At 40.7% G+C, this 24176-nt stretch overlaps 1 protein-coding gene across 1 annotated transcript; it reads left to right on the forward strand.

Moving 5' to 3' along the window:
- Positions 1-306: 306 nt before the first annotated feature.
- LOC126419260 (uncharacterized) lies at positions 307-17968 on the forward strand. Its single transcript, XM_050086416.1, has 6 exons — positions 307-445; positions 4819-4879; positions 14622-14686; positions 14778-14813; positions 15634-15754; positions 17754-17968. The coding sequence occupies exons 1-6, from the start codon at positions 377-379 to the stop codon at positions 17816-17818; spliced, it is 417 nt and encodes a 138-aa protein (XP_049942373.1). The 5' UTR covers positions 307-376; the 3' UTR covers positions 17819-17968.
- Positions 17969-24176: the final 6208 nt, after the last annotated feature.

The following is a 24176-nucleotide window of genomic DNA, read 5'->3' on the forward strand; positions in this document are numbered from 1 at the left end:
GGAAGAGTTACAAAATCAAATACGTTAGTCTGCAGCGTACTTGCGTTATTATTTCAGCCTGCACCCAATCGTGTCGAGGTGACATTTGCTTTGTCGCCAGGTGCGAAAAGCTATGTTTATACCATCCGGCTCTGCCACTGGAATGACAGATAGCAATTGTGCTGTCATCGTTGTGGCTTCATAAAAAAAAGGTCAACTTCAGTTTACAGAGAATGACTGATTGTCCTTCCCACTGGAGTTACCTCACTGGGACGTATAAAAAATAGCTATAAAAATAGCTGCAACATTCAAACCTTAACAGTTTGGGAACCACGGAAAATTCTGTCGGACCTTTTGCACCACAGTTTAAAGCACATTCTCAGATTTCAATTGTAACATGAGAGCCTTCCAGATTTGTGCTCTTATATTCGCAGTCATAGCCCAGTGCATGGGTGACTTGGACGAAGTAAGTGAATCCCTGTATGCTACATGAAATATCTGTATTGTACATGGCTATTCTTATATATTTCACTAATAACGCTTTCTCAGAAGGACGATAATGCTGAGGGAAATCGGCCATGTCCCATTCAGAGGCACCATCGGCACATCGATAGCAACCGCTGACAATTTAAATCAGTGATATCCCCAGCGTATGCCTCACAAGACCTTTTCTTTCACCCATTATTTCAGATTTCCTTGCATTTCCTTCTTTACTTACTCGCTTAATTATTAAATTCTCTTTTTTTAGCAGAACTTGAAAATGTTCACTAATGTACATGTCCAGACAGGTAATCTACTTTCTTCACTCTTTTTAGCTATTTACGTAACTTAACTGAGTAAATTTACCGGAAAGGACGTCACTAAGCCCCACATAACTGCATGTAATTTTTGGCAGGTCTCATTTTATGCAATAATGAAACAAATTCCTAAGGAGAAATAACGTACATATACATTTTCGTGTGCCAAGCATGCTAGTCTCGATATTAACTGCTACGTCACCAGGCCAGCTATACCTTAAAAAATGTTACTGTCTTTGTTCAACGTCTGGAGTGCATAATTTGTTCTTAACCTTCATAACGTGCTAATTTCATTGGTTACAGGTCCAAAATTGTTCTTAATATTTTCCTTTCGTACAACAACGGCTTTTCTCCGTCTTTGTTTCTACACTTAACTCTTCACAACAGTACAACATTACTGGTAACATAGTTGCTAATCTTCCGAAAAGCCTTCGAGCAAAACCTATGTAGCACAACGAATTCAGAATCATGGGTGAATGTTTGCGAAAAGCTTTGTTTTACTAGTTTTGACGCATGCAATTTGCGAACTGTCAGCCACAAGTCACCACCCTCGTCATCATTATCATCATCATCATCATCACAGTTCTGCCTAAAGGCAGGTTTTCACGTGGTAGTTCTCCAGGTTGTCTGGTCTTCTGCCATCATTTTCGGGTCTGTATAATTTCCTCTTTGCTTTATGTCGTCTATCTTGTATTTCCTTCTTCCTCTCAGTCTTCTCCCACAAACCAATCCTTCCATAGCATATGCTAGCAAACACTCCTTTCTCAGTGATTGTCCCAACCAGTTCTTTTTCCTTTCTCCTACAGCCTTCAGCAGGCATCTTGTCTCACCAACCCTTTCCAATACTCTTTCATCACTCACTGTTCCCATTCAGTTTATTCTCTCCATTATCCTCCACATGCACATCTCAAATGCTTCTATCCTTTTTTCATCCCCTCGTCTTAGCGTCAATGTTTCTTCCCCATTTAGTGCCACACTCCAGATAAAACATTTGCCAAACCTTTTCCTTAGCCCTTTATCTAATTTGCCACATACGAGTCTCCTCTTTCTGTTGCATGTCTTCTTCGCTATGGCGATTTGAGTTTTCACCTCCTGGTGACACCTCAAGTCTTCAATTATTGTGCTTCCAAGATATTTAAATGCACTTACTTGGCTAATGGTAGATTATGCTATTTTAATAACGGACAGTCTGAGTCTTGTACTGATGACCATACTCTTTGTTTTTGCTGTGTTTATTTGCATCCCATATTCCACACAAGTTTCATTCAGATCTTTCAGCATGTTATTCACTGTCCGCTCACTTTCTGCCACTAATACCATGTCATCAGCAAATCTTATACATTCTACTCTGTTTCCACTAACACAAATTCCTCTCTTCCCATCTAAACCTAACCCAATAATCTCTTCAATGTATGTGTTAAACATCAGTGGTGAAAGGCAACAACCTTGTCTAACACTTCTGCCAAAGCTGCTTCCTTCTGACATTTCATTTTCAATCCTTATCCTTACCTTCTGATGTAAATATAGATTCTGTACCAGTCGTCTCTCTTTCCATCCACTCCTTTCCTCTTCAAAATATCCATCAGCTTGTTCCATTGAACTCTGTCAAAAGCCATTTCTAAATGTATAAAAACAGCAAAGATATCTCTACCTCTTTCCATATATCTTCCTCCTATAGTTCTTAAACTTTCAATAGCATCTCTTGTTCCTTTTCCTCTTCTAAATCCGAAATGAGCCTCTATCCAGCCTGCCATATAGCCTTCTATTCAACACTCTCAGCAAGACTTTAGCTGCATGAGAAATTAGACTGATGGTCCTATGCTCTTCACACATTTTAGAGTTTCTCTTTTTCTCTCTTGGTATCATAAATGTTGCAAGGAAGTCCTCTGGCCACCCCCTTTGTCATGTATCTCGTTACAGAGGTAGACTATTTGTTTCCTTGTCTTGTTTCCCAGATGGTTCAACAGTTCTGCTGGTAAATCATGGCTTCCTATACTTCATTTTCTTCAGCGCCTGCTCTACTTCCGCTTCCAAGATGGTGAATCCCTCTCCATCTTTAGGCAGATATTGCTCCCGTTCAACCTTAATTTCACATTGTATTTTACCCCCCTTAAACAGACATTCAGTGTATTCTTGTCAAGTGTTCAAAACCTTCTTGGGTTCTTCTGCTAGAGTATCGTCCGCTCTTTCTATTTCCCTGTTATTCCTCTTTCTTTTACGTTCAAAAACTATCTCATTAGCTAGTCTAGGCATCATTTCGTACTTTCCCTCTTTCTCCATTTTCTCTATTTCGTCGCATTTCTATTTCATCCATTTACCCCTTGCTTCTTCAGTTTCTCTTCTTCATTCATTATTCAGTTTCCTGTACCTCTTTTTGTCTTCTTCAGTTTCTACATTTTCCACTTTCTCCGCTCTTCAATTTTTTTAACATGTTTTCTGTTTTCCATTCTTTCCTGGTATTTTGAGATAGTCTGATTCCTGGTACTTCTTTGGCAGAGTCCATGCGTCCTTCCCTCATTTTTATCCATTTGTCGTTAACACTTTCATCAACACTACGTCTTTCCCATTTTTCCATAAATCCGTTTTCCAAATCTGGTGCCTTTCCTACCTCTTTTAGTCTTTCTGTGTTTAGTCTTTCTTTTGCTTTAACTATCCAGACATTTTTCAACTTCACTTGTATTTCTTCCACTACTAGATTGTGGTCTGAATTAATATCCGCTCGGCCGCTGTGGCGGAGCGGTTCTAGGCGCTTCAATCCGGAACTGCTCTGCTGCTACGGACGCAGGTTCGAATCCTGCCTCGAGCATGGATGTGTGTGATGTCCTGAGGTTAGTAAGGTTTAAGTAATTCTAAGTCTAGGGGGCTGATGACCTCAGATTATAAGTCCCTTAGTGTTTAGAGCCATTTGAACCAAAATCCGCTCCTGGATAAGGTTGGGCAATCTTCAAACAGTTCCTAAACCTTTTACGTATCAGGATGTAGTCCAAATAATTTCTCTCCTTATTGAAATTTGATATCCATCTGTAACATCTGCTTTTGAGGTGTTCAGATAATGTGTTACCCACTGCTAATGAATTTTCTTTACACAAACTAATTTGTCGTTCACCTCTCTCATTTCTTATTCCCGATCCTAATTTTCCTACTGTATCTTGACCTCTTCCTTCACCCAACACTGCATTCCAGTCACCCATGATGATAACGCAGGCATTTCTACATTTGCAGGCATTTATCTTTCTCGTTGAGTTCTTTTATTTTCTCATAACATTCTTCTACTTCCCCATCTCTATGCTAGCTGGTTGGCATATATACACGTATTAACAAATAAACTTTTGAACTACTCTTCGGTCGTATCATCATTAGTCTTCCATCAATATATTGTACCTTCATGAGCTTTTTTTTAGCTTTTGCAGTGTCAATATTCCTACTCCGTTTTCACCTCTGTTGATTTCCCCCGAATAAAAGAGCTTATAATCTCCACTTTCTATCTCCCCATTCTCTCCCCACCTCATTTCACACAAACCAAACGCCTCTAATCTGTTCCTTTTCATCTCCTGTTTTGCATTATCTAGCTTTCCTGCTTGCAGTAGTGTCCTCACATTCCATGTGCCAATCTTTATCTTTACTTCCTTCACTGTCCCTTTCTTCCTTTCAAATATGTCTACTCTCAATGTCCAGAAGTATTAATCGGTCGTTATGCTTGTTGTATAATGTATTTTCTACCTCAGCAGGGTTTAGTGACGTGTAATAGGATGAAGGAATGTTTACCATACAGCCTGCGTCTATATTTGTTAGAGATTAAGCTCGAGCACTGAATGCCCATTGGCTGGAACGGAAATCTGTCAATCCATACCTTAAGGAACCGAAATGACTTTGACCGAATGTATTGAAGGGAAAGAAACTAGAAATAAGGAATATTACATTTGGCCTATGATTCGCTTAGCATACTTTCATCAAATGACGTTGAGAGAATGCTTGTTATTTTAATGTAACTGTTCACCTTTTGTGATAGTAAATTTGTTATACAGAATTCCATTGTTTACAGACTGACCAGGCTTTACGAGCATCCGTGTACAAATGCGCTACCGGCTACGGTTTGTCAAGAGGTCAGTATGCAAATAATTTTCTTCATGTTGTCATACTCTTTCAGTGAGATGCAACAGTTATGAGAATCAGAGTTTCAGTTTCAGTAGGCGATTTTGATTCTGACCAGGAACACTATCAACTGATGACTTTTTAAGATAGTCTGAGTAATGCATAGAAAAGTAATACTAGTTGCATAGAACCGTTAATGCGCGCCAAGTATCATCTGATATCGGACGTTTGTTGCTGGAGGAAGGTCTCCTAATGAACTTTCGGAGCATTACAATTTTCAGCAATATGCATGAAATTTGGTTCGTTTTGCATTCTACTGACATTTACACTCATCCCAATAACCCGTGCATCTCCAGTTCAGTTATGTTGCAAATTTGGTTAAGTATCCCCCTCATCTTTTTGGTTGTTTCTTTTCTGGCAGAAATCTCCTTCCTGTGCTGTTTTCAAGAGCTAAGTCTGTGTCCTCCCTCGTTGTTAAGTTTTCGTCTCAAATATATCAAAAACTTCGCATTGAGAACTATTCTTAATGTACTCTAAAAATATTTCAAGCCATTTTTAACCTTCTCTGTGTTTTCGTGTTCCAGCAAGTAGAATTCAACACTGTATACAGTGTGTTCGGAAATTCCAGTTACAAATTTCTAGGACTTGTAGAGGGGAGTGAGTGTTTAAAATTTTTAATGTCTCCAAACGTACTGTTTTCTTCTATGACGGTCTCAGTTGAAATATTTAACTCATCCACTTCTGCCTGTGGAATTTAATTAGGGGAGTGACGCAATTGTTAGGTACCTATTCGAAAGGAAACATAGCGATACATCCATTTATCACTTAAGTATATTTCTTTGTATTAACACTTAAACATTACGTTTATACGTACTGCATGCTCAGTTCTTCATAGTTTTAGAATAATATACACGAGCAATGTTTCGGTACTGGAAAAACAAAAGTGTGCGGAAGTCATAAATGTTTCTTTATATTCCCTTTCGAGTTATTACCTAATGACTGTACGGCACCACGCAAATTAACTTGAAAGATTTCAGGGGCAAATAATGTTCAAGATGGGTCATAAGCTATTAAAAAGCTATGAAAACTATACATTATAACAATTCTTACTCAGTGCTACATCGTGTAATTTCATCCACGACTTGCCAACAGACGATAGGGATTTAATCACTTCTGAAACAGGGTTGTTCCTATGCTATACTCTACAGAATGCTCTCAATTGTGGTTGGTAATGAATGTCGTCAATAGTATTAACATTACGAAGAGAAGGCTGATAGGTGGGTATTAAGGATCTTGAATGTCTCATTTCTTGTACAATAATATAAGTACAGCGTTGTTCCAGTTTGCGGAACTGTCTACAGGACCAATATTATGTAAATACTTAAGCAAGTTATTGTCGTTAACATTTCCTTCAAGTTTAATCATTTATGTTGTAAACCCACTGTCTGCCGACGCTATTTCATTCTTCATATCTCACATATCCCAATATGTTGTTCCCTGAGTTTTTTCCGGAATGTATTTCTTTCTTATTTACATTGAGATGCTGCATGTCATCTCTTGAGCTGTGCATTCATTTCAGAGAAATTTGAAAACAGATGTTTTTTTTTCTCTTAGTTGTGTCACCCATCATCTTATGGAAAATTGTGTTTAGCTTGTAATAATTTCTGATTGGTTTCCTTCGTATTCTTATTGATTCTAATTGCTATTCTTAATAAATTTTCATTCATAGCAAAACATGTCAAGTTCTACTATCGTTCTCACGAAACTCTCGCCTCATGTTGAACGGTTCGTTCATTCCAGATTTTATCTATTTTTCTGTATCTTCACCGTACCCTTTTTACCTATCCGCTCTTTCCTTGTAACAGGGTAATTCCCATTGCGTCCTTATTGTTAGCATACTTGCTTTTAATTTCATCGAAGGTTGTTTTGACTTTTCTATGTGATGAGTTAGTCCTTCCAACGATCATTTCTTTTTCGATTTCTTCATATTTTGCCTGCAACCATTTCACTTTAACTACCCAGCACTTCCTCTTTATTTCATTCCTAAGTGATTTAGACTCTTGCATTCCCGTCTTTCCCCGAATATTTTTGTACGTCTTGCTTTCATCAATCAATTGAAGCATTTCCTCATTTATACAAGAATTCTTCGGAGTTATCTTCTTTGTAGCTGTGGCTAATTGTCCAACAACTGTGACTGCCCTTTTCATTGATGTAGAATTCTTTTCAATTGAACTGGTATTCTTGTCGTAGTATCCACATCCCCTTCGAACTTCAAACCTGTCTCACCATGTATGAGTACTTGAGTATCCCACTTCTTTCACACTGATTCTTCCGGACGATTCTCTTAAACTTTTGACTCTTCTTTATTATTATCAAATTATGATCTAAGTCTATAGCTGCACTTCGGTACGCCTTGCGGTCCAACGTTCGATTTCGGAATCTCTGACAACAATTAATCTGTCTGGGATCTTCTCATATCTACCGGCCTTTCCAAAGTATAGATCCTCCTCCTGCGATTCTTGAACTGAGTATTCGCTATTACTGGTGAAAAGTTATTGCAGAACTCAATTATTCTTTCTCCTCTCTCGTTTGTACGTCTATTCCATAACTTCCCATAATCTTTTCCTGTACTCCCTCTCCTACAACCGCATTCCAGTTCTTCATGACTGTTAGATATTCATGTAGTATTACATACTAAATTACACATTCACTATCCTCATACATTTCCCCTAATTCATTATCTGCTTTTGACGCCGACATGTATACCTGCATTATTGTATTTGTGACTGACCTGCAGTCACTTCTCACTGCCATTGAACTGTTCACAGAAACCAATCCCATGCCAGACCTTCATGTGCATAATGAATCCTAGCCCTGTTGATAGCTTTTTACTTCTGTTGATATTATCCTATATTAGTCTGACGAGAATTCCTTTTCTAATTATTATTTAACTTCACTGGTCGCACTATAACTAAATTGAGCCTTTAACATACTCCCTTTCAGTTTCTATAGCTTTCTTACCACGTTCAAACATCTGACATTCCATTGTGTCCCTCGCTGTACTTTACCCTTTCGTTGATTATTCTATTTCTTTTCTTATTGTTACCTCACTCTTGGCAGTCCACTCCCAGAAATCCGAATAGGGAACTAAAGCGGAATCTGTTGCAAAGAAAGTGATCGCCAAGACATTTTTTCAATGGCATTCCACATAACCCGTACAGTGCTTTTAATGGACTAGTTATATTGCCTTCTGAACACTCAGACAGTTGATCACTGTAGATTCACCTACATAAAAGCAGTTTCCTGCCCAGAGGGCCATAGCTCATCTATCAGGTGCTGTCTTCAGCCTCAACAGAACTAACGTAATAGCACGGACTTTCCGAAACCATTTCATTTTAGTACCCTTGCAAAATTTACCGTTGCAATTGAACGTTCTAAATGCCAGACCACTCTTTACCAAGCGAAGAGAAATATGTCTTAGTTTCCTGAGGCTCAGCACTTGCTTCCTGCGAAACACATTCAGCTGTTACCTTCATTCAACTTAGCTGGCGCTCGAGGTAGACTCGGTGTACTTACATCACGAGTGGACATTCATCTCGATTTCTCATTGTACATTACGCGTGGTCATGACAGGGACTTGCGTCACGTACGCAGTTCCCTCACCAGTTCCATAGTCGCAGGATTAATGTAGGGCCATCCAGTAAATGCAGCTGAGGCATACATTTGTTGATAAACCACAACTACTTACTACTTCATCAGGCAGAACTATTAGTCTTGTTACATATGACGTACGAAAACTGTCGTAAGATTGCATATTTAATTGATATTGCAATTTTGCTCACCTGCAAGACATGTATACATCCATATGCCTGACTTTAGTAAATCCTACTCAGAAATGCAACTGTAACCTACTTATTTTAGCAGTCACTAGGTTTCTGAATCAAATTACATGATAATTGATAATATTATCTACATTTTAAGGTATTGTCGTGTAATTCTGGTACATAGTGGAATTTTTACAGGAATAAAAGTAGACCGCCTTTATAGATATCGTTACGCTGAACACGAATACCACGACGAAAATTGTCTCTTAGCTCAGGGTTACAAGTATGTTGGAAATTTACGTTCCACGTACATTGCTTCCGCAATCAATAGCACATACACATTAATTGAACTTATATACCGTTTCTTTGCCCTTCCTCTCGTAGCGGTGTCCAGACTATTCCTTTGTAGCATCCTGCAGAAATCGGACAACAAAGTACCAGCTGTATCTTATATCAGAGAAATGTCGTGGTGGAACCGCTCACCACGCTCCTTACTGGGGGAAAATATTGACGTGGGAGAATAGGAAGCGCAACTTCAGGGTCATGTTGCATCAATGATCTTACAAGCATGAACGGGTTTGTCCATGAGGTCGCTGTAATTTTCATCTCTACTGTTCCCCAAGAACAATGTGTCACATTACAGAAACAATGCCATGCCCGCAGTTGATCAGGGATTAGAGTCCCCCAACAGGTGACGTGTATGCGAATCAATGAATATCCCCTTTGTGATATTCTCTGTCATGTGTAGTGGAAACTGTTTACACATATAGTGAAATGCTGATCGAACAAGTCAAGGGTGTACTGCCAGTTCATAGTGTCCAACGGGCACAACGTTTCAGTGATCAGGCATGTCACCATAGTCAGGTGCGCTGACGACAGAGCGTTTTAGCAGGTGCGGCCGACGGACACCCCCTGTTCCCGAGAGCCGCTCCCTCTGCCGTCCGCGCCCGCATCTGCGCGTCGGCGGCTGGGGAGAAACAAAAGTCGGAGTCGGTGATAGCGCCGATGTAGGTTCTCTTTCCACCCTGGTCGCCAGATTGTTTTGTTTGCTGAGAGTTTCTTTCAGTTCGACACAGCACCCGACGATGGTGGCATGTCTGATGGACCAAATATTGTGCCCGTTGGACGCTTTGAACTGGCGGTACCCCCTTGGATTGTTTGATTAAAAAATACGCCAGTAGCAACTGAGGAATCACGCTGAAATGCTGCTTCATTCCTGTGCACAGCCTTAACAAATGCTTTAGTGAGTGCCATCTTAACGTGCTATGGTAAAATAACATTTTTGTTTGTGTTCACTAGAGGTTCCTTGGAAATATTTTTTGACCCAGGCACTAGAGCTGTTCGCGAAGATTGCTCCGTCTGTGTTTGTGTTATTCTCTTTCGTGACTATCCTACTCAAAAGGTAGCATCAGTACTTAGTGTAATCCCCTTACAAATCCAGCAGCACTGTAATTACTTTTGAATCTTCACACACCAGCCGTTCATGCTTATTGTAATTAACGACGTATTTCAACATGGTATAAATTTCTTTTTCTAAGGCCTCATATGCCATAAGGATAGATGGCCTTTCGAAGTACTGTGTAAAAATGTTTCCTTCAGCCTTGTTTTTGAGCCACGTATAAGGACTCTTCACTCATCTGGTTTATATGTAAGGCTCAGGTCTTTCAACAAACCGCCAGTGTCACTGCACAATGTAATGTCGCCATAAGTACTGAAATGTCACTCAAGTTTTTTCTGACTCACCTGAGGTAAAGACACGCATACTGTGTCAATGAGAAGATTCCGCTGCTGCACCAGTGAGGTCAAACGTTCAGCCTTACGCTTTGTACGATCTAAATCCCTATTCAGACTGTGTGATTTTGTGCGGTTCTACAGATGACATTGTTGGTGTGAATGTAGGATCAATGTCAGTAACAGATGGTTGCACATTTTCAGCAGCACGTGTCATTCCAGCATTATAGCTATCACTGCTTGATGGTGGTGCATGTGGGGCAATAGGAACTGGCAAATGGCAGATGGGAAGTCATGGTATTGAATATTCCACTTCTTCTGGATATTTCCTTCTTTCCTCAAGCAATTGGACACATGATTTTTGGGTCTACGCCAAATAACAGGTACTCCAAACTTCATGAAGACGTTTTTGCTGTGCATCCAAGCATTCAGTGTAGAGGAACAAGAGACACAATGCAGGCGTAAAGCCAACAATGTATCTTAGCCTCCAACTCGACATCTGAAATGCAAGGAACTGCTTTTTTCCCTGCTTTAGTCACTGATTGACTTCTTCAGGCACAAATAATTCTACACAAGTGTAACAAAAGTTACATGTTTCTTGCTACAGCCCTGAGGCGCTTTTCTGAAAGTCTGCACATATATAAAAACACAGTTCTTCAGTTTACACACTTCACCTCAGATACATTCGCTGCCAAACGCCATGACATTCGTTACAGTAACAAGTGTACTAATGCAACGCAAGAGCACACAGCGACGGCAAACAATTAAAATCTACATTCATCTTGTTTCTACATTTCGAGAATGTTCACCTGACTGAATGTTGCGCACGTATGTCATGGTGCAAAACAGATTTGGGAAATTGTACGTGAAGGGTCTACCTCAGTTACAGTAGAGGAATCCATGACAAAATGCCTTTGCACAAGGCGTGCGAATCTTCAAGCGTGCAGCTTGTGTGGGCCACGGGCGGACCAAGCCCGACCTGTCACTCGCCTTTGCTGGGTCCTTCTTGGAAGTACCCGGAACAGCACAATGTTGTAGCTTGGCAAGACAGCCAAGCCACTACGAGGAAGCCGAAAGGCACGCGTTTAAGCTCACGCAGGCTGGCGTGAGGTCTGGAACAGGACAAGTAATGGAGACTAGCAATTAAAGTACGTAGCTTCTGGAATACTTAACTTTAATCCATACTTGGTGAACATCTGTCTGACGGTACAGGCATCACAAGATAAATAGCAAATGATAATGGCGCCTTGCTAGGTCGTAGCAAACAACGTAGCTGAAAGCTATGCTAACTATCGTCTCGGCAATTGAGAGCGTAATTTGTCAGTGAACCATCGCTAGCAAAGTCGGCTGTACAACTGGGGCGAGTGCTAGGAAGTCTCTCTAGACCTGCCGTGTGGCGGCGCTCGGTCTGCAATCACTGACAGTGGCGACACGCGGGTCCGACGTATACTAACAGACCGAGGCCGATTGAAAGGCTACCACCCGCAAGTGTGGTGTCTGGCGGTGACACCACACACAACATTTCTTTTAGCACTGCAGTGCGGCGTTTTTCGGTCGGCACAAGTCTCTCTGATTCGGCAAAATTGTGCTGTCAGCACTATTCAATCTTCACTGTTTGTTGGTGGGATTAAGGTTATTCAGAGGTCCAGTAGCCGGTTGCACAAAGGAGGCAGTCTGGCGAGCTGTGGTCGGAAGCCTTTAAAATGAATAGGAAAGACAGAAGAAACTGACAAGAATTCTCAGTTTGCGTAAGTAACAGGTAGTGCTTATTTTCTATGAAATAACAGCACAATACCGTAAAGAAGATGAGCGATTTAGTTGACAATGAAACAGCAACAAGCTACAAAGACCTACAGATGGAATTCTTTGTCTTGTCCATCGAAAGCACTTGGTGCTAAATTTGCAGGCTTGGAGCACGTGATGAAGTTGCTGATGCGAATAGTAAAATTTTTAGAGAAACACACATGCATTATTCAATTGTCAACTGCAACAGTTTCAGTGGATCTGAACAAAGAGTACACAGCCTATGTTAATGCATAGTATGTTAAGTCAAGGGGCATGCTATGATTTTTCGATTTACAACTCGCTTCTACTGCATTTATGAAGGAAAAAAGAGTGCAAGAACAAAAACTACATCCAGAACGAAGTGCAGACTTCATGCTTTAAGTGAACTTGATTGCACACTTCCCAAAGTAAGACATTACAAGGTAACTTCCTTCTCATTTGATGGGGATGCATTTAAAAAGGAAATCTCGTTGTACAAAAGGCATGTTCTGACAAAGACAGACAATTCCCTAAGCTCACTGGTGTTAAACAAAATGCAGGGGTTTGCGGAATTCATAAAGAATTTGAGGACACGGAATGTTTCCGATCTGTTTTCGAGACCGGTTACCGTTTCAGTTGAAAGCGCCCTTGCGTATGCAGATATAACTGACTGATCTGCATCGTAATGTCAGTTATGAAAAATCTTTTTAGATTAAAAGTATCCAGGATATTTACATTGCTTTCCTCGGGTAGGGTTTCCACATCTCCATAAAGAGATTACAAAGGGGCTACAATATTTCGATAAACAAATTTAGGTTAAAGACCGCTTTTGGGTTATGAAACTAAATAAGTCACGATTATGTGGCAACTTGAGTTAAAAACTGTGTGAAATTGTCTGCATCTGTCCATATGCCGTCAGTTTCTTCAGAGAGTCAAAAATGAGTAAATAATACTGAAGATTTGTGATATGCAGTGCGACTGGGCTGCCATTTACATGCAACCCGTTGACTGTTTTTCCCTCTTCCCCCTCCTCATGTTCAGACTGTGTGACGTGGCGATAAGGGAAATGCGAAGCGAGACCAAGCGCTTTGATACTCATGCCCGAGAAATATCACTTGATAATTTTAGAAATTATTGACACTTAAATAAATATCATTATCGGCGCACGATATATAGAATGAAAGTATCGATATACCGGAGGAAAAATTTCGGCGTACCCTCCTACAAGAATATTGGTTGCAGATCGTAAATATACTGCTGGTTTTAGAGCTGTATGTTAATTTTTTATTAGATATTCTGTTAATCAACAAGCTAGTAGCCTGCCTATACCATTTAAAACAAGAATGGAAAGGAAAACGTTGCACGTTCGCGCTAGGCAATGAGCACTATGTTAACAATGGTATCTGCATGTAAGTGGCACAATAAAATGTATATGAAGGGTCCAACGTTCGGTTTCGTCACAACGGATTTGTTCGGAACGTTCATGTCGACTTCTATTTATTTTTTTCTTCTCTGCAAACGCCAGCGACCTAGCACTTGTGTCAGAACTGCGTGGTTAGGTTAACGTTGCAGTTTCTATTGACAGCTCCGAGCGGCAATTACATCAGTATTTCCCCTCTCACGTCTTCACCCACTGTAACTCTCAGTCTTGTCATTTAGATTGTTCATCATTTCAGCAACTGTTTTTGAATACGTTAATGTAAAGAAATAGTACACTAGCTGCGTTAAAAATTATTTTTAATGCAACTGGTGTGCTGTTTCTTCACGTCGGAAATCTTGTTATTTCATTCACACAGCCACGCCGATCCGCGCAATCGGAGTTTTTCTTTTATGCCACATATACTTGCCTCACTCAGTCAAAGAGAAAGACTGGACTTGATGAAAGCTCAAAAAGTAGTTGACTCCTTCGCACGTTAAAAGTGAAATCACGTCGTACTACGATTTCAGAAGAATAACTTCGAATATTTCTATAAAATTGTGAAAAAATATAATATAAAATAAAAATATCGCCACTCGATAGTTCCGTTCTGATATCGATACATCGTGGGAAATCGTAAATACGATATATATCAATATTAGTTTGGAAACTATCTATGTTTCGATATATCTATATTTTATCAAGAGCCCTTCCGGGCAGAGTCCGCAAGCCAAAGTTTTGGCCGCCGCTGCCTTTCCTTGTAACTCTTCTAATGTCCCATAAGTGTGACTATGGGATGCTAACACTTTATTTACTTGTAAATCTGAGCTATTATTTTAACCTTGATATTCGTGTTCCGGGCTTCTAAATCTATAAAGTATGGCTGCTTTCGTTTCTGCAAAAAAATTAAAAGTGAACATTTCTGAGGCAATTGTAGCCTGTGTAACATAATGTTCGTGGTATATTTCCTCCAAGAAAAACCTAATCCACTATAACTACTTGTTTATGTTTTTCCAGAGACCGCTCGATACATTGTAAGACACAACTTCACACTGCCGAATGAGAAAGATGAGAACCAAAGGGTAAGATTAATTGTCGTCTCTGTATTCAGTTTCCAAATTACAAATATAAATGATCTCTGGCTGTGACTGTTTATTTTGTTTTCTTTTCCAGTGCTTCATACAGTGCTTTTTTCAAGAGATGGGAGACGTGAGTATCACTTTAACTAATGATACAGCTAACACTGAATTTGTATAGCAATCCACCATACAAAAACTTTGGTAGAAAACTAAGAGGAGCTAAAACGTTTTGCATGTCATGAACATATATGTTCTTCTGTTTTACCTAAACTGCTACTCAATCAGTTTTTATTACTAAAGGCACGCAGATACTATTACCTGAGAACAACAAAATTTCCTCAATAGGTCTATCAGAGTGACTGGGGGTCTATAATGGAGACTGAGGGAAGATGTTACATTTGTCTAGTCTTCAGTCGAAAAGAAATAAGACATAGGAAGAAGTTAGATAAATTTCCCCCTCCATAAAGCTGCCTTTCCGCACTTGATGCAGAAGCTACGAGAAGAAAGGCATATTTAGATCATCACACATTTCTGCAGGAAGAGAATCTGTCTTGAAATGACGAACCTTTAGTTACTGCCTGTTACGCCCACAAAATGGAGAACAGCAAATGAAGAGGTAAAATGAGGAGGAATGGGTTTTCGAAAACGGTTTATAGGATAACGAACGATTTAAAGAAAATAGTTTACTTTCCCTTTTAGAAGGTTAGCGGATAATTTAGAAGTAATAGGTCCTGGAACGTTGAAAGCTCATCAGCTATTTGTTATCACTCATTAGTGTAACTAGTTTCACATCAGACTAAATAAAGTCATTGCTTTCTTCTGATGGGTTCGACCAGTTACTCACACGTTTACACCTCCGAGAGAATAAAGGCGGAAAAGTAACCTACACATCATAGTACGGTGAAGGTGTGCCTCATTTATGAGCACTATGATATATGCTTCCGTTACAGCTCAACTCCGATGGCGTATTTGATGTGGACCATGCTACGGAATCAGCGGAAAAGTGGTTACAGGTGCAGGGACGCACGAAGAACAACTTGAAGGAGGCAATGGCGGAATGTGCGAAGTTAGGTGAGTTCATCAGGTTGTATTTAAATGTTCGTACAGAAGTGAAGTCGAGTACTGGGTTAGATGATGCTTCTAGAAAGGGAAGTTATATTAATTATTCCAACTGCCTTGTGGCATATTTGCTTAACAATTTATCATAACGCTCTAGTAATTTAGAATTTACTAACATGCTTCTTGTACCATATTGTTCACTGTGATTCCAGTGGTTACCTTATATATCTTGTTTTCTCCTATAATACGTCAGTGCTGCTAACAACTGTCGTTCTTAAATGTTGGCTTTATAGTCTCATTGTCCACACATAAAACAATCATCGGAGATGGTAATAATACGAGTAAATTCTGATATATTTCCCCAATACGCTAGTGAAACTGCAGCACCAGTACTGGAAACCAAGAACAAGAATAAACCGTGGGATGTTTGATGAAGGATATGGTTCAACCAAGGTACACAGAAATTTTCGATGATTTTTGTGAGAACACCTGTGATAAAATCATTTCTCAGAGCCGTGAAGCAATCCACCAGTGCCCATCTGTGAAAAATTGACAAGAAAATATGAGGCGATGGGCTGCATGCAGAAACAACGAATCGTGTACAAAAATACGAAACTTTTTTACATATTTTTTGTTAGCGAGAGTGATAATCAAAAATGTTTTCGCTTTCAGTTGTTAGCAGTTGTTCTGCATGATCAATGGAGTATCAGATACCACAGCTGCAATATTGCTTGTCGAAATGATCAACAATAATTATGAAACTTCCTGGCAGATTAAAACTGTGTGCTCGACCGAGAGTCGAACTCGGGACCTTTGCCTTTCGCGGGCAAGTGCTCTACCAACTGAGCTACCGTAGCACGACTCACGCCCGGTACTCGCAGCTTTACTTCTGCCAGTACCTCGTCTCCTACCTTCCAAACTTTACAGGAGCTCTCCTGCTCTCCTGGTCTGGGAAGAATAATTATATTCTTTAAACGTAGAACAACGATATTATTAAAATCTATATGCGACTTATACGTCAGCGAGGGCCGGTTAGCATTGTGGATTATCTCAAAAACTGGCTTGGAGTAGACAAGACAAGACAAGACAAGATGATTTAATCGATTATCACATCATTCAAAACCATAACAAATGAAGTAAGGAAAAGTTTTAAAACGTACCTTCCCAGCGTTGATTACAAAGGCAGTACTGCACTATATCTGACGAAAGTAGTGCAATAGTTACATACAGAAGTAAAAGGTGAATGAATCTCAGAACTATCCTGTATATGAAACTGCGATTAGAGACTGTGATTGGTCTGGGTGACAGCGCCAATATAATGTTAGCGCACGATGCCAAGTGCACGTAGACAACGCTACGCGCAGTGAAAATCGTCCACGACAAACTGTCCCCAAACACTTAGGTCCTTGAATCATCGAATTGACAATTCAGCATGAGATATTTACATGTCATAACTTTCAAAACAATCATTCATTATGTATTACATTACCAAAGAAAATCTGTACCTATGACTGAAATGAAAAGAAAGAACATGTGTGTCACATATTGTGTTGTGCCCAGAACAAAAATTAAAAAAAGGGAACAACAAGTTCTGTTTCAAGGAAAGCAATGTGACAATAGCTGACTGTAGATCGAAAGTATTTAATGGCGTCCAAGTTCTTAGGAAATATTTTAGTATAAAAATGCATAAATTCTTTGTGATAGTAGCAGCCACTTCAATGCTGATTTAGTTTTATTCTTCAACCACTCAGAAGGGTATTTCCCGATAACATGAGAGATGGTCTGTCAGTTAACAGAAGCTCTCGAGAAATGCGGGAACTATAAGTAACAGAGGTGCAGCTGAGACCTCAAATACCAAAGGCTTGTAAGTTGCTCACCCAAGTAAAAGTTAATCAGAATGTCAATAAAGTGGACTCCGGCAACGATTTCACTGCTTTTAACTTGTAATTGTTATTTTGTGCATAACTGCAACTTAAGAACTACTTATAAGTTTGTCTAATGTTTGTTTCAGCTGGCACGGGAACGTGTATGACAAACTACCTCATCCTTAAATGTGCAATTAAAGCTGCTGAATGACACTGATAATTTTCAAATAAATACTAAGCAAGTTTTCCACTTTGAAAGGATTTCCTTTGGTGCACACCAGTACAGAACGAACTGTTGCTGCCTGTTCGTAAAATTCCATTTCTGTGTAGAAAGAAGTCAATAAAGATCTGAAAATTTCAATTTTCATATTTCATTTCCTATTTCTTTAGGAAACTGGGAGAGTAGTTTTAAGAATCTACTCTCTACATCTTAGTTATAAGTAGACTGTGTGTGAAGAAAGCTGTTGACTAACGTTTATAACTGGATATTGACATATATCAGCCTGGCAAAGCTTTTTCTTTTTATGTAGTATAACTTGTTTTCTATCCTCATCACTGGCACATATTGTCCCGCAGCAAAATGGTTTGTTTTCCATGATACTGTAACAGTGCCAATGATTATGGGCTCTAAATCATCGTTTCGTGCTATATTTTAATGATATTGGACGGAGGGCATCGGCAGTTGTTACCAACATTTTGAAAATAAAATCGCAGCAATGCATTTCTTACCATATCTGCTTTCAGTAATGAGTTACTCTCTAGTTTACAGCATGTGTTTCAGTTGAATATAAAGGTATGCACCATCTGTATTACAAGAAATAATTGCTCCACACCTGAGACCGAGCGAGGTGATACAGTGATTTCCCTACATTGCCTCAGACAAATGCCAGAATTGTTGCTTTGATCAGGTCACAGCTGACTTCCTTCGCGATGCTTCCTTAGTCCGAGCTTGTGCACCGTCCTTAATGTCTTGGTCATCGATGGGACATCAGTCTCCTCCTCCCTCCTCCACCTATAAACTTGATAATTGCGTACATTCGGTTAGGCAGTGAGTACAACAGTTTCCGCAGGTACGTCGCGTCCAGATTAAGCCACTCTTTGAGGATCCGATCTCGCAGTTCTTACAAATAGCGGGGATGTTCAAGTCGTTGTTTTATCCGCAGATCTAAGGTGTCCTACGGATTTTCTGTGGGGCTGACGTCAGGTGACTTTTGAGGGCCGTGGAGATGTAGCAGGGTGGCGGAATGTTCAGAAAGCCGGTCACTTCTTCCAGCACGACGGACTTCGTTGTGGCCGTGTTTAGGTACCTGTGTGAGTAATGGCTTCTTGAGAGGTGACCAACGCCAAAACGTTATTGCAAGCAATTCCCGTTGCTTGGTAAAAGGTGGTAATTGGCCTTCATTCAGTGCCTGCAGCAATTCCCGTCGGGATAGGAAGTGTCTTTGATTCACAGCCGTTAAACCCATCTCCGGTCCCTCTCAGTCAGGATATTTTTCCAATCTCAATTCAGATGTAGTGTTTGGTGGCCACGTGTCTTACGTCAACGCTTGTAGATACCTTGAACAGTTCATCGAAAAGTACCTACAAATCAGCGACTTCACACACTGTATGGTCATGGTCTTGGCCAAACATGGTTGCCCCTTTTTGTCACTCTATCAGTTCTTTACATTTACCCATGTTTAATACAATTTCCGCTGAAACATAAATATGTCACTGACTGCTACTTCCTTTAACTAATGCCAAAGCAGTACGTGCGCGGTTGAGCACATAACTCGATCACTGCGCCACCTGCAAAGGCTTAACGATTCATCTGTGCGTGTGCACTGTAGTAATTAATTATTAGTCAGGTGAGGTTATGAATCACATAGCGTAACAACACGACAGATACAAGTGTATAAAATGGACACTACTGGAACTGATAAAAGAGTAAGCATTGGAAGGTATTATTCATTTCGACTTAAGCACAAACGGTAGCTCGATGTATTTTTAATGTTTAGGAAATACAACGTTGAGTTAAACAATTTAGTTCCTTTGTTATAAAAGGAAACGTTTAACATGGGCCACTTGCCACTTCGAGGACGATGGTCGAGCTTCTTCGGGTTATTCTAGAACCTTAGTCCTCAATTCTACAAGTCAGTGACTTCAAACGTTGTAGTAATGTCGCACAGTGACTAGTAAATCGTGAAGTGATGGAGATGTTCAAGTAACTGTTCCACGTAAGTGTTCCAAATCCAGACTTTGAGCGACGCATATTTCAGTGGATTCTGCAAACATCAAAAGCATTTGCGTGCTTGCTAGCTCGTGCAATTGAAAATCGTCAACGGTCCCCGCTGCTGAGAGTCTCCTCCGGTTTGCTGCCGGATCACAAAATTAAGAAGATTCGATATTTCAGAGAGCCGTTCGTCCACCATCTTCAGAAGTACGATACTGATACTGAGTCCCGTGGAGAAGTGGTGCCAAGGTTTCTGATCGTCATCCTACTGAGTACTGTGTACAGCACAGGGCGCAAGCACCGCCCACCACGTTGTTGCCCCCAATGCTGAACTGGTGGAGCCAGTTTTAGTAGAAGACAGGCGGCAACTATTTGTATCGCATTCAAAGAATATTTTGAGACACTAGGTCCGCACAGAAGACTGTTGTGTTTTAACGCCGGACAGCACAGGCTTCCACGTCTGCTAAGAGGAAAACTGTTGTCCTTATTAACCAAATCATCTGCCGACCTAGTTTCATTTACCTCCCTATACGCACTGATCCAAAAACCGGAAGTACTAGCAACTACCAAAGTATCGCCAAATTTCATCCCGTAACCTTCGTTTAAGCAATGTTCTGTTATAGCCGAATTTTCTTGCTTTTGTGGCGGCGCATGACCTTAATATTCCTCACACCTCTCCTGGAATATGCGAATCGAACTGCGGACGTAAGATTTCTGTCGCGGAATTTTACGTATGCCGGGCTTCCTAAGCCCCGAATCATCTTTCACAGAGGCGAACTGTGCCTTAATCTAGGAAGGTGCACGGAAAAGATCATAATGATGAAGCTTTTTCAAATTCTTCCAATCTTACCCGATATGTTGACGGCAGCCGGAAAAGTCGGCTACAATAAAACATTGCTGAATGAGGGACATAGGATGAAATTTGACGTGACTGTGGTAGTTGCCAGTACTTCTGCTTTTTGGAACAGTGTTTATGGAGAGGTAACTGAAATTAGGTAGGCAGACAATTTGATTAATGAAGACAATGGTTTTACTCACAGCAGTACGTGGACATCTGTATTGTCCCGCATTAAAACACACGTCTTCAGTGCTGTCCTAATGTTTGATAGATATTTCATTACATGAAAACGGGTGGTCTGATAAGCACCTTCGTCACACTGAGTTCGGACCATCCCCAGCGGTGCATGAAGAAGAGCATATACCTGTGCCATTTATTCCTTATGGCCTCAGAATATTTTCATTATATGCAGCTATTGAACTTGCACGCTCTAGTAGTAAACTGCCCGCATCTTAAACGGCACATGCTCTGCCAGACTCCTAAGAACGCCATTGCGTTGATGCAGTGGATGGCAACTCTTATCATCCAGATACCGATCGGTCTTTGTAGCCTTTCGGTGAACGCAGTGTCCCAGAGCATTTTTGTACACCATGACATCACAAAAAGGGAAGCCTGTCATTTTGATTTTAGGATTCCGCAGCAAACCTGAGGAGACTATCAATAACTATTACGACGGGAAAGATTACAAAATACAGTTCCCATTTCTGATCACAATTAGGACTGTTATTGGAAAATTAAGACACTATATCTATTGTGTCCTAAGAATTAAAAAAAATGGTTCAAATGGCTTTGAGCCCTATGGGACTTAACATCTATGGTCATCAGTCCCCTTGAACTTAGAACTACTTAAACCTAACTAACATAAGGACATCGCAGAACACCCAGTCATCACGAGGCAGAGAAAATCCCTGACCCGCCGGGAATCGAAGCCGGGAACCCGGGCGCGGGAAGCGAGAACCCTTCCGCATAAGAATTAAAATTCCTATCCTTCCCAATAACATGGTGTAACACTTGAATGACAATGGAAGGTGTCGAGTGCTATGAACTTCTTCTCTGGTAGGTAACATTATCTGCCGAAACTTATTGCTTACAAATCACTCTCTTGATGGACGTAATGGGAGACAAACGATCGTGGACGCTGCATGACCTGGATCTGCAGAGGTTCTTGGTGAGAATCCCACAGCGCACGTAATACACTTAACTCGTTACCTTTTTGTCCATTTTCTTCTCTTTCTTTATCCGCAGTTCACGTGATAACGAAGACGGTTTTCAAACTTAACTACTTCTGGCCCAAATTAGCGGAAAAGTGGGTGTAACAAACAAAGGAAGATGCTTTTTGGCATACCACCCCGTTGACGGCAGTGACTTCGTCAACGATGGAGTAAAAACATGGCGGAGAGAAAGTGACTGAGACCAGGCGTATCTTCCTTCAGAAATATCATGACAAACCTGCTGATGACTGAGCATAAGTTTGAATGTCCATTCCACACCAGTTCGAGATTATAGTGTTATCCATATCATCACCTCTTTGGATACACTGAAGAACAAAAGAAACTGGTACTCATGACTAATATCGTGTAGGGTCCAGCAAACTCCCATAAATTCCACAGCACGACTTGACACGAATACCACTAATGTTTGAAGTAGTGCTGAAGGTAATTGTCACCATCAATCCAGCAGGGCTGTCCATAGATGTGTAAGAGTACGAGGGGATGTAGATCTTTTGGTGGCCAGCTGAAGTATTTAAACTTAGAAGAGTGCTCCTGCAGTAATTCTGGACGTGTTGGGTGTTTCATTGTACTAATGGAATTGCCCATGTCCGTCGAAAGGCACTATGGACATAAATGGATGCAGCCGATCGGACACGGTGCTTACGTACATGTCACCTGTCAGAGTCGTATCTAGACGTTTCAGGGATGCCATATCACTCCAACTGCACACTCCCCACACCATTACAGAGTCTATACCAGCTTGAACAGCCTGACATGCAGACTCCATGGTTTCATGAGTTTGTCTCCATTCCCGTACTTGTCCAAACGCTCGATGTAATTTGAAACGAGACTCGTCCAACCAGGCAACATGTTTCCAGTCATCAATAGACCAATGTCAGTGTCGACGGGCCCAGGCGAGGAGTAAAGCTTTCTGTCGTGCAGTCATCAAGGGTACATGGGTGGGCCTTCGGCTTCGAAAGCCCGTATCGACGATGTTTCGTTGAATGGCTCACACGCTGACACTTGCTGACAGCCCAGCATAGAAATGTGCAGCAATTTGCGGAAGGATTGCACTTCCGTCGCGCTGAATGATTCTCTTCAGTTGTCGTGGTCCCGATCTTGCAGGATCTTTTTCGGAGATTTGATGTTTTACCGTATCCCTGATATTCATGGTACACTTCATCGCTACCTCTGAATTGCTGTGTCTCATCGCTCTTGCACCGACTATAACACCACGTTCAAACTCACTTAGACCTTCATAAGCTCTCATTGTAGCAGCAGTAAGCGATCTAACAACTGTACCAGACACTTGCTGTCTTTACAGGCGTTTCAGACGTCAGCGCCGTGTTTTGCCTATTTACAAATCTCTGTATTTGAATACGCATGCCTGTACCAGGTTCTTTGGCACTTCATGGTATAATACATTGCACCTGGTACGGCGTATGATATTTATCAAGTCATATCTTATAAAAATCTAAGAACAGTATGTCTCATAACACAAAATTTGTAGTGTTCTTGAACTTTAGGTGCCATTCCTTGTATAATTACCCAAAAATACCCAAGAATGGATAACACTACTATTTTCCACTTCCATGCTGAAAATAGCAACTATATCTTTCGCCACTACTTTACATCAGACCACTCAACAAGAGGCATAATCAGCTGTACAAGGTCGTACAAGGATAGAAAGAATAAATTTTTTCTACCTTCGTGGTTACAGGGAAAACTAAACTTTGCAGTTACTACCTTAAATCAGACCATTCAACAAAATACAGTCTAGAAAAATGGCTCTGAGCACTATGGGACTCAACTGCTGAGGTCATTAGTCCCCTAGAACTTAGAACTAGTTATACCTAACTAACCTAAGGACATCACAAACATCCATGCCCGAGGCAGGATTCGAACCTGCGACCGTAGCGGTCTTGCGGTTCCAGACTGCAGCGCCTTTAACCGCACGGCACAGGCCAGAAATCCGCTCCAAATTTTTATGTTTATGTTTACTGGCTATTTGTCTGCTACTGACTTATTTGAAAGTTATCATGGCAACACTTCAGTATGAGCTACAGCATTAATCCACTGAACTATAATCGGAGAAAAACGAGTTAGACTTGGACAACCCTTGATTAAACACACAACTAACAGCTGTACCCTAGTCAGCGAGTTCCGTTTGAGACAGGATTTTAAAAAAATCAAAACTCTCAGAGACAGTCTCCAGATTTTCAAATCTAAGTGCTTCTTAGTGTTTAGTAACCTTCGTTACTCTGTGTTACCAACCGTATATCTGACTCACCCTCCCACGTCTTGACTG

The sequence above is a fragment of the Schistocerca serialis genome, chromosome 9 (assembly GCF_023864345.2).
Source record: "Schistocerca serialis cubense isolate TAMUIC-IGC-003099 chromosome 9, iqSchSeri2.2, whole genome shotgun sequence".
Taxonomy (NCBI): Eukaryota; Metazoa; Arthropoda; class Insecta; order Orthoptera; family Acrididae; genus Schistocerca; species Schistocerca serialis.

Bases quoted from the DNA above. Each gene is read 5' to 3' on its own strand.
- LOC126419260 (XM_050086416.1), top strand. From the start codon at position 377: ATGAGAGCCTTCCAGATTTGTGCTCTTATATTCGCAGTCATAGCCCAG. The intron at 14,687-14,777 runs GTAAGATTAATT...TTTCTTTTCCAG, and splicing joins AGAAAGATGAGAACCAAAGG to TGCTTCATACAGTGCTTTTT. The intron at 15,755-17,753 runs GTGAGTTCATCA...TGTTTGTTTCAG, and splicing joins GGCGGAATGTGCGAAGTTAG to CTGGCACGGGAACGTGTATG.